This window comes from Amphiura filiformis, chromosome 9 (assembly GCF_039555335.1).
Source record: "Amphiura filiformis chromosome 9, Afil_fr2py, whole genome shotgun sequence".
Classification (NCBI taxonomy): domain Eukaryota; kingdom Metazoa; phylum Echinodermata; class Ophiuroidea; order Amphilepidida; family Amphiuridae; genus Amphiura; species Amphiura filiformis.
The window spans coordinates 37653264-37663975 of NC_092636.1; the positions used below are offsets into that span (position 1 = coordinate 37653264).

Consider the following 10712-nt stretch of genomic DNA (forward strand, 5'->3'; position numbering starts at 1 on the left):
AAAGTATCCTTACACTTGGAAAAATAATCACAATTTCAAAACTGAACAATATTGGGGTAAAATTGTTTTTTTAATAGATGCACTATTTAATCCTGCACATTATGACACCACATTGAATCCAATGTGATCTCAAGAAGTAAAGTTACAAGCAATTGAATAGACGACGGTCCAGTTTTAAAAGTGACAAACTGGCCTATACAAAGCTAAAAAGATTCCAACAAAGCGCAACAAAGAGACAACACAGTTTAGTCAATGAAGCGTTATTTAAAGCAGATTTTATTTCAGTTTTTACTTCTCTGTACTTTTCATAACTTTCATTTTATTTGTCAGCTCTTTTGTTTCAGTTTTCTTTTGTTCCTTTTGTTTTAAATTAATGCCAAACGCATAAATTAGCCATTCAAACTCTCTAACCAGATTTGTGGTCTGTGGAGTTTTGTATAGGCCAGTTTGTCACTTTTGAAACTGGACCCTAGTCTAATCAAATGCTTGTACATGTGTAACTTTACTTTTTGAAGTCACATTGGATTCAATGTGGTGTCATAATGTGCAGGATTAGACAATGCATCTATTAAAAACCAAATTTACTCAATATTGTTCAGTTTGAAATTGTGATTATTTTTCCAAGTGTAAGGATACTTTATTGCGCAGTATACATTTGACAGGTTCAGGAATCAGATAGCAGCCGTTTGCACAATATATTTTGTGGGACGTGAGAGCACATCAGACACACCAAATTGCATTCTGAATAAGAGGAATGTCCTTCTGATATCAAACAATTTTGATTTTTTGAAATTTGCAATATAATACAAATTTTTGGCAAATCATTAAATATCTAATCTTTTATATTTTTTGTATTTAACAGTCCTCAAAGTAAATTTCATCAATCTAATGATATGTACTTTAAGTGTATGTAGCTGGGAGGAAAAGCTGACCATCATAATTATGAATATTTTGGCCTTCCATATTGAAGATATACCATTTCCCCAAAACACCTAAAAATTTTATGTGAATTTAGGCAAATTTCAAAACATTAAATTATTTGATATCAGAAGAACATTCCTCGTATTCAGAATGCAATTTGGTGTGTCCAATGTGCTCTCAAATTCCACCAAAAATACTGTGCAAACGTTGCTATCCGATCCCATAAGTGCTGTTAAGCTTTTATCAATTTATGAAAAGGCTGTACAAGGACACAACAGGTACATTTACAATGTAGAGAACAATTCTGAATGACATCCATCACATCATGCATAGGTGCATTAGGTGAATTTAGGCAAATTTCAAAAAATTAAATTATTTGATATCAGAAGGGCACTCCTCGTATTCAGGATGCAATTTGGTATGTCCATGTGCTCTCAGATCCCACAAAAATACTGTGCAAACGTTGCTATCCGATCCCATAAGTGTTGTTAAGATTTTATCAACTACTGAAAAGGCTGTACAAGGACACAACAGATACATGTACAGTGTAGAGAACAATTGAATACCTGAGTGGAAGAAGGGCCCAACTCCATCAAAACTGTTTTTGAGATATTAAGAAAAAACTTAATATTTGGAAAAGTTTTATAGGCAGAACGTTTTTATCTTCAGGGGACCTTTAATACATGAACATACAATAGTACATACATTGAAATTATATATCATGTTTCCATGGCAACGGTACAGGTCTTAATACTGAGCTGGAGTTGGGCCCTTCTTCCACTAATATACCACAAGTACCAGTTCTGTGTTATAAATAGCTACAGAAATTAGATAATCACCATTAATTGCACAAGTAGAACTCTTGTCATAGGTTGGCAAGAAAATTTATTGTAGTGAAAAGCAGATTTCATGGATGAACAAAATTCCTCTTTAACACTATATTTGTGGAAGAAGGGCCCAACTCCATGGAGTTGGGCCTTTCTTCCATGAAAGATTAAGAGTACGTGGAACGACTATTTGGAGAGTGGATTTTGGCTCATCCTTCACACACAAGGAAGATCAGTCTGCTGGCAATAAAATGCTGGGTCTAACTCATTTTTGTAAAAAAATTGGAGTTGGGCCCTTCTTCCACTCAGGTATTCAATTCTGAATGACATCCATCACATCATGCATATTTTATTACAGATTATTATAAGTATCTACCGTATTTCGTCAATATTTTCCCAAGGGGGGCGTTTATTCAAGGTCAATTTTAGAAAGATAAAAAACACTAAAATGCCGAAATATGAACTAGAAACACTGACTTCTGGTTCATTTCCGGGTTTCCAATCCAGATTTTCGCCAATTGTTGACGCTATTATCTACCATGTGGGCAACTTGGTAAGCTTACTTCATAAGATAGCATGGAAATATCAGCATTTTTGAAACATCTTGGTTGAAAAAAGTGGTGCAATATGGGGGGGGGGGGCGGAGGGGGGGCGACTATTTGATGAAATACGGTATCTATTTCCTGAATGCCCATGCAATCACACATTTAAGAGTTGGTTGTATGTATACCTGTACCTGAGACTATTATAATAGTCTCAGCCTGTACAGTATACATATTGACTCATTCACAAATTTTATGCCTATTGGCTTTCACTGTGACTTCTTGGAGCTCAAAAAAACAAAAACATGGGCTGCCTTAAACACAATTAAGTACTATTAACCCCCTTTGTTTAACTATATAGCAGCCCATGAAGTTAACCTTTTTGAAATTCACTCCTTACATTTTCTCAAATTATTACCGATTCTCACCTTTGGTTTAAACTTTTCTGTTCTTCTGATTCAACAGATTTGTGAGCTGAAAATAAAAACAAAAAATTGAAGAGTAAATTTTATATACACTGAAGCACCAGGAAACCTACAACAAGTGTATCTAACCATGTAGTAATTTGACATCCAATGTAGACCAGGGACAGTAACATGGCTGGCTGACAAGTTTGAGATGTCTTTATTTTGCTTTACTTGGCATGTTAGAATCTAAAACAACAAAGAAAAATTGCAAAGCACAATACCATGTTTATTTGGATTAATTTTAAAAGCAATGGCAATTGAACCCGATGCTCTCCTTTGTAAGGAGAACATCATCAAATTTCACACTACAATTTTAAACCTGCTAAAATTGTGTTAAAATAATCCAAAAATGTATAATTTGACCCATCTAGGATCTCAGATACATGTACAGTTCTTTTCCCACCAAAATCTTAATTTTAACTTTGATCAATAGGTCATCATACACAGGGCCTCAAAATCCCAGGGAGCATCGCTCCCAGAAAAAAATCTGGGCCGCAAAATTTCTTTTTTTATGAGGCCCAGATTTTTTTTCTTTAGGTTCAATTTGTCAGATATAATAAATTTGCAGTTTCAGATTTACATCTATGTTTACAGAGTTTGGTGTACATGTAGCAGCAGAGTAGGATAAAAAGCTGTATCACAATTTTGCACCACATTTTTGTGGGTGCAAAATTATGTTGTTTTGCGTTTAAGGTGGTACTATACCCCCTGATAATTTTGTGACTAATTTTGCATTTTCCTCAAAAAATAACTACACACTGGTAACAAAAGGTATATTATAGGGGTAAGGAATCCAATGTATGTGTTTTTAGCTCGACACGCGCATGGCGACAAGAACTGCGCAGACAAGATTTTGTCAGAAAGTCCAGTCAGAAACGAGTGTGCCAGAGTACAAATTAAGAAAAAAAATGAGGTTATCCGGCGGATGACCAGGTCATGAAATCTGGTCATCTGCCAGAGTTTTTGCTAATCCGTATACATGATATATAGGCTTTGAGAGAAAACACAATCTCGCAATTCTCGCCGCGACTTTTTGTATCACCAAATTCACCATCATTGCTCGCTTTTTAAATATTGCTCAGAGAAATTGCGTAACGGCTCTTCACATCGCGCAATATTTCAGCATCGACACCACAGCAACCAAATTGAATTATCTAGTCAATAAAATGGTCAAACTCGTGCACACTTACGACCATCACGATGACAGCGTGAGAGCGCAGAGACAGTGCAATGTTGACAGTCGTAAACATTTACCACAAGATCCGATATACCCGGAAGTGAGCACACAATTTCGGCTTTTTATTTCTTATAAAAAGAATTATGGGTAAAATGGGCGAGTGGCTGGCTTTGCAGACTCGGGTCACAGTGCCTTCGTGTATAAAAACCTGAACATGATTGGCTGATTATCGTGTTGTGGATGGGTAAATATCCAATCACTGCATTGGTTCATCTTCAGAGTCTCTGATTGGTTAGAAACTTTTATTGATTAATCGCTAGTATTGATTATATAATTGGCTTTGTTGTTAAAAACCAGCTGATTTTTCAGAAAGCTTAAGGGGTACTACACCCTGGCCAATTTGTGCCTATTTTTGCATTTTTCTCAAAAATTATAGCGCATTGGTGACAAGTAAGATATGTATATTATAGGGCAAGGACTACAACTACTGCACTGAAAATTTTATTTCAGCACAGACAACAGTTGTGGAGTTACAGTCAAAAATGAGGGAAAACCAATATTTGATCAATAAATCAATAACTACTTGTCTTGAGTCATTGAAATTCCAGTGTAGTAACTGGATTCCTTGCCCCTATAATATACATAACTTTTGTTACCAGTATTTTATTAGTTTTTGAGAAAGATGCAAAAATAGTCACACATTTATCAAGGGGTGTAGTACCACCTTAATAAAATATCGGGACAAAATCTTTTTAGCATTTCAATACTGCACAAAGGTGAAAAAAGTGTGGGCGTCTGGCGGATAACCTGCAGTGAATTTCTGGTCATCCGACAGCAAATTTGGGCGTCCTGATGCAAAAAAATTTCATCACAAAAATCTTTCGGCCCCCCCCCCCCTTTACAGACCTCACAAATTTCAGGGCCCCCCTTTTTGACATGAAAATTATGGGTCAACCCCATAAGAAAGCATATAAACTCAATTTTTCCAGTAAAATTTGTGGTCATTTTTTTCAGGGTTTCCCTTAGGATGGTCAAAAAATTTCAGGGCCCCTTTTTGCATAAGCCCCCCCTAACAAGTGTTTGTGAACGGTCCCTTAAAATATAATTAAATCCTATTTTTATTGATATACATCGATCACTTTTTAAAAATGACTTATCGGATTAAGTATTGGAAACAATAGATGAAGTGATTTGATTGACATTGACAAGGTTACTCCTGCGTCCCCTAGCCACTTGTGTCGGAAGAGTCGATGACAGGCATGTTAACAATACCGCGGAATCATGGCATGTTGCCTATCATGCCTATGGGGCTTGATGTAGGCTTGTATTATCCCGTACATTATCCCTTCCGTGACACGCATCATACTACACATTACACTAACGTGTACACGTATTATCATGATCATCACACGTGAGTCAGTATTTCATTTTTAGCCAGGAATTTTTATGAACGCAAAGCTCCATACGGCCCTGCACCCTGTTTGTAAACACGTACCATTGCCATGGGCAGCAACATGCAGCCGATCAGTTATTCAGTTACTGCCGATCAGTTATTCAGTTACACGCCAGCATCATGAAAAATTTGGCCGATATTGTTGATCAAAATCAATATAAAAGTTGTCATAAAATAAATAAATCCTTTCCAAACAAGTTACATGTATACTTTACTGGGAATTACCGCTCTCATTTTACACTGAGTATGTTCATCATCACGATTCACGAAACAAGTACATGTATGTTATTGATGCTGAATTTACACTCGATCGCTGAGTGGCGGGCGGCTGGATTGTAGCCAATCACATAATACGTTTTACGATACTTGGAATATGAATTTTAAAGCGCGATACCCGATTGGCCACAATCCAGCTGACCGTCACTCAGCGATTGAATGTATTATGTAAATTCAGCGTGAGACTGACAGGCGATAGACAAAACATTACCATAATAAACACTAGTACGGAAATCCCCTGTTACTTGCTCTGTTTACAAAATGTATCAACCGTGGTAATGCAATAGCATTGACGCCATCTAGCATTTACAAAAAGTATTCTCCGACCACATGGCTTTTTGGAAAAGTTGGCTTGCCAAGCCAAGCACGCGTCTGTGGCCGCGCTTGCGTGTAACATTAAAATTGCTTTATGCTCTGGGTCCAGGCTTGGGTCTTTTAAAATCAGGGGGAGGGGGGGGGGGGTAATGATGATGAAATATTTTCTATAAAAAGAATAAAGGAAAGTAGATTATAGACCTAAACTGAACTAAAATAATAAAATCAATGCTGCCTAAAAATATTTACTTTATTTAAGAGTCTAAATTCAGTATTCATGGTATTTTTTAAGACCATAACTCCCATCCCAAATATCGAAGCAACAACATTTCCGTGTTAATTACTATCACATGTTATTATCATCCGAATCGTGAAAACCCCACTGGCCAAAAAGGCTTGGATTACTTTACCGATTGCAATTGTTCCTAGAGGGGTTCAGATTGTGACGAAAATGATGTGAGTTGACGTCATTATTATCCACAGTGGTGCATCTATCAAAAACGGGATCTATTACAATGGCGCTCCCCATTGACATTTTTCTTTAACTATCGGACATTTGACAGTTGACACTAAATTTAGTGCATGGTTAGTTGGTTACTTACTTGTTTTGTTTGACTTTTATATTCGGTTTGATGTGAATAAATAATGTTTAATTCATATTCTAGTCCAATTTAATTCTCCAAGTTCGTTTTTTGTTGTAAAAGAAGAGCTTCAAGTTACATGTAAGCTTAATAAACGTTCGTGTACACTTATACCGCATGTTCCTTACTTTACACGACCTTTTCGTTCGTGTAACAGTCATACCGTTACACGTTTACAAGCCTAGATCGATGCTAGTCAGGTATGGTACTGTGTGAGCAAACTCAAAAAGTAGCGCAAATGGCGCACAGTGTCATCGCCCCGATATCTTCATCAATCCCGGGTATTTATTTCAGTGTCTCTGCTGTATAATGTAATTATTAACCGGGCGATGTTGGTGTGTGGCGCGAGCGTACACAAATGAAAAGAAACTTTGTGCCAGGCAAACCTAAATTAACACATTTGCTAGTCAGCCAAATTCGCCTTAAACATAAATACATATTTACATAGAATTTAAAAGAACAGGTAGGTCAGGGAAACTTACATAAATCATGAAATATGTTGTCTATACTTCACTTGACCCAAAACCAAATATGTGATTTTTTTATGGTGATGAGACACTCGCACATGGAATTTTAGAGGGATTTTGATAGCAGTTCTACATAGAAAAGCTGCTATGAGACTAAGATTGTTAGCTGAATCTTTTTGATGAAAGTCAATCTTTGACAAGATGTAACTTTGCTACGGAAACAGTGCCGCACTATTACGCTGCCTTTTCAGATTCGCAGAGGAGGACAATTTCGACCTCTTCGTTTGTTTACAAACAGAGAGGTAGACAAAGGGCCTGTCAAAACTGTTCCGCTTGTCCAAATACTCAAGTATCAAAAAGGATGGTCCACAATAGAGTGATTCATGCAACATGAATAGGGGATTAAAAAACTGTGAAGTACATGTAGGACCATGTGCTTCTTTTGTCTAATTTGGTATCAAGATTTCGAATGGAAACAGTTCAGACCCAGAACACGATCATGTCAGAAATTAATATTTTATTCTGGGTCTATTCGGACTACTACGGAAAGTGCTATGACAAAAAGGTTTTCAGTTTTGGCTTTCTTTACTCAAGGGCTTTATATAAAATGATGCAGTTTGATGGCAAATTTGAATTCACCATACCACGTATTTATGCGATGTCGCCAAATCTGAACGTTACAGGCGTCAGCTGAATTGGAGTACTCTTAGAGGGCACAGGCATGGAAAATTCCAATATGTGTGTTTATTAACCTAAGATGTCGACATTGTCAACAAACCACTAAACATGATAATGAGTCCATGGTCATCATCGTACAAATGTACATTAAATGCATCATAATCATCATGATCATTGACATTGACCATGTTGACTGACAGTGACAACAACATGTACTCAGTAATCTGTATTTAACATTACCGTATGACATTATCTGATTACTGAGTTACAGATCGGTCATGATATCTTTTCCACAAATAAGAAACATCACAATATGTGGGCTCATTTGGGCTCTAAGGATGTTTGCTGAGGAACTCTCTCAAGGACAGTTTGGGCATGCACTGATGATTTTAATCCCATTGTACCAGGGTTTGGGCGTGGGTGGATGATTTTAATCCCACTGTATTAGTCTATACTCACAAAGTTGAGGTAATTGATCTACATTGATCTCATCTTTTGGGTGGGTACAAAATTCCCTGAATTGGCAAAACCTGCAATCTTCATGGGAGTAATTTACTTAGTGCAAAAGTGGTCAAAATATTGCTCTGCAAAATGTCTTAATTTTAATGAGTTGGATTTATCATATTGAGCAGCATTCTACATGTACTTGTGATGTTTCTACACAGGGTTGTCAAAACTTTTTAGCCCAAGTCGCGGGTATTGGCAGTGAAATGTCGCCCAAATAGCCAAAAAATAGCCCCAAATTTTAAAGTCGATTTAGGGGGGTTCTACACCCCCATTTTATTTTGAAATTTTGGAAAATGCTGAAATAAATTCTAAAAAACAACAAAAACTGAAAAAAAAAAAAAAAAGTGGAAGAAAAATTTAAAGTCGATTTGAAGGAGTTCTACACCCCCTTTATTTTGGAATTTTAGGGAAAAGCTGAAATAAATTTTAAAAAATTAACAAAAAATTAAAAAAGTTTAAAAAAGAAAAGAAAAATTATAAGACGTTTCAGGGATGGGGATCTACACCCCTTTTTTTTTTTTTTAATACTGAAATAAATTATAAAAAACTAACAAAAACTGATTTTTTGTTATAGGCCTACTGTAAGAAAAATTGATTTGTGAATTTTTGTGGAAATATTGAAATAAATTATAAACTAACAAAATTGAAAGTGTAAACTGCAAGAAAGCACACCCTTTTATTTTTTGTGACATTTTGGGGAAATGCTGAAATAATGAAAAACCTGAGACCATAATACCGGTACCTTAGGTATAATTATGGTCTCAGGAAAAACTAACAAACATTTTCAAAAATTAAAGAAAAAAATAAATTGCAAGGAAAATAAAAAGTTGGCTTTTGACAGGGTTCTGCACTACCTTTTTAATTTTTGGGAAATGCTGAAACAAATTATAAACAAAGTAACAAAAATTATATAAAAAACGGCCGAGTCCGGCATGTTCGACATGATTTGTACAGACTTTATATTGTCTTCGCTTTTGATCATCATGCCGTTTCAAAAGAAAAATGTGCGGTAGGTGTTTGCGCATTTTATTTTAAAAGAACTGACAACGGAAAAAAACAAAAACTATGTTGAAGTAGAAACTTTGGCACCCGCAGCGCTGACACTAAGAAGCTACTTAAGTCGTCTTAAGTCACTTGTGAGTATTTAGATGGGAATATTCTAAGGATAATCCTCCAGCTCAAGTGGTCTTTAGCAACAACATGAGATGCGATTAACCAGCCCCCTCCCTGTGCGTGCCATTGTCATGGGAAGCACACTTACCACAGAGTGTTTTGTAATTTTTGTTTATTGAATATAGTTGTTTGGTGCTTTTGTTGAATAATGAATGACCATTTTGTTGAATGGCAATCATGATCAAAAAAGAGTTTTGAAGTCGGCTTTGTCACAAATCGCCCAACATTTAATACATTTCGGGGTGAGAATTTCAAAGTAGCCCAAACGTCACGAAATCGCGGGAGCACTTTCTTTATCGCTGGTTTGGCAACCCTGTTTCTACACTGACTGTCTGAGGTAAAACTGACAAATACAAGGTATATTTCTTGATGCTTGAAGTTTGGATTTCTTAAACATACAGTGCATCCCTATGTACCGCTGCAAGACTTCAGGTCCATAGATGTCATTATGTTTTGTTTATGATAAAGACTGAAGTCTTGCTGGCGGGACTACAACAACATTGAACATGTAGGTAACCTAGGCAAACCTTAGTTAACACATTTACTAGTCAGCGAATTCGCCGAGACCGGGGCCCCAACACAATGCATATTTACATAGAAATTTGAATTTTTTTTCGAGAATAGGTGGGTGAAGGAAACCTACATAAATATGTTTTCTATACTTCACTTGACCCAAATATATGATTTTTTATGGTGATAATCAAGTCGCACATGGAATTTTAGAGGATTTTGATAGCAGTTCCATTAAAAAAGCTGCCATCGCCATGAGACTAAGATCTAGAAACACCCCGAAATGCCGTTTTGGGAATTTTGCTAGCTGAATCTTTTTGATGAAAGTCAATCTTTGACAAGATGTAACTTTGCTACGGAAAGTGCTATGAAAAAAAAGGTTTTCAGTTTTGGCTTAGTTTACTCAAGGGCTTTAATTTGATATATAAAACGATGCAATTTGATGGCAAATTTGAATTCACCTAGGATACCTAGAACATGTATGTGCAGTTGAATGATCATTCTGCATTCATTAATCATGTCAACCTTTTTACTTTTACAACTACAAGTGTTGAAAACAATTGAATAATCTTAAATCTTACCAACTGGATTAGGTCTTATAATTGTTGGCTTTTGGACAGGTCTAATTGGTTTATTGTCATGTTCATCCAAAATACTAGAGCTATTTGGGTCCTGTATTTCCTGTATCTCTGCAGCCATATCGAATGATTCGGCAAAGTGCACTCTCATACCTCAGTACAAAGCTACAAATTTTTCAA

At 36.2% G+C, this 10712-nt stretch overlaps 1 protein-coding gene across 1 annotated transcript in view; it reads right to left on the reverse strand.

The window, feature by feature from the left end:
* LOC140160955 (uncharacterized) overlaps positions 1 to 10689 on the reverse strand; it is a 34385-nt gene extending 23696 nt beyond the window's left edge. The window contains 2 exon segments of the mRNA XM_072184304.1: positions 2719 to 2764; positions 10536 to 10689. Coding sequence (XP_072040405.1) covers positions 2719 to 2764; positions 10536 to 10653 — 164 coding nt within the window. The 5' untranslated portion in view covers positions 10654 to 10689.
* Positions 10690 to 10712: the final 23 nt, after the last annotated feature.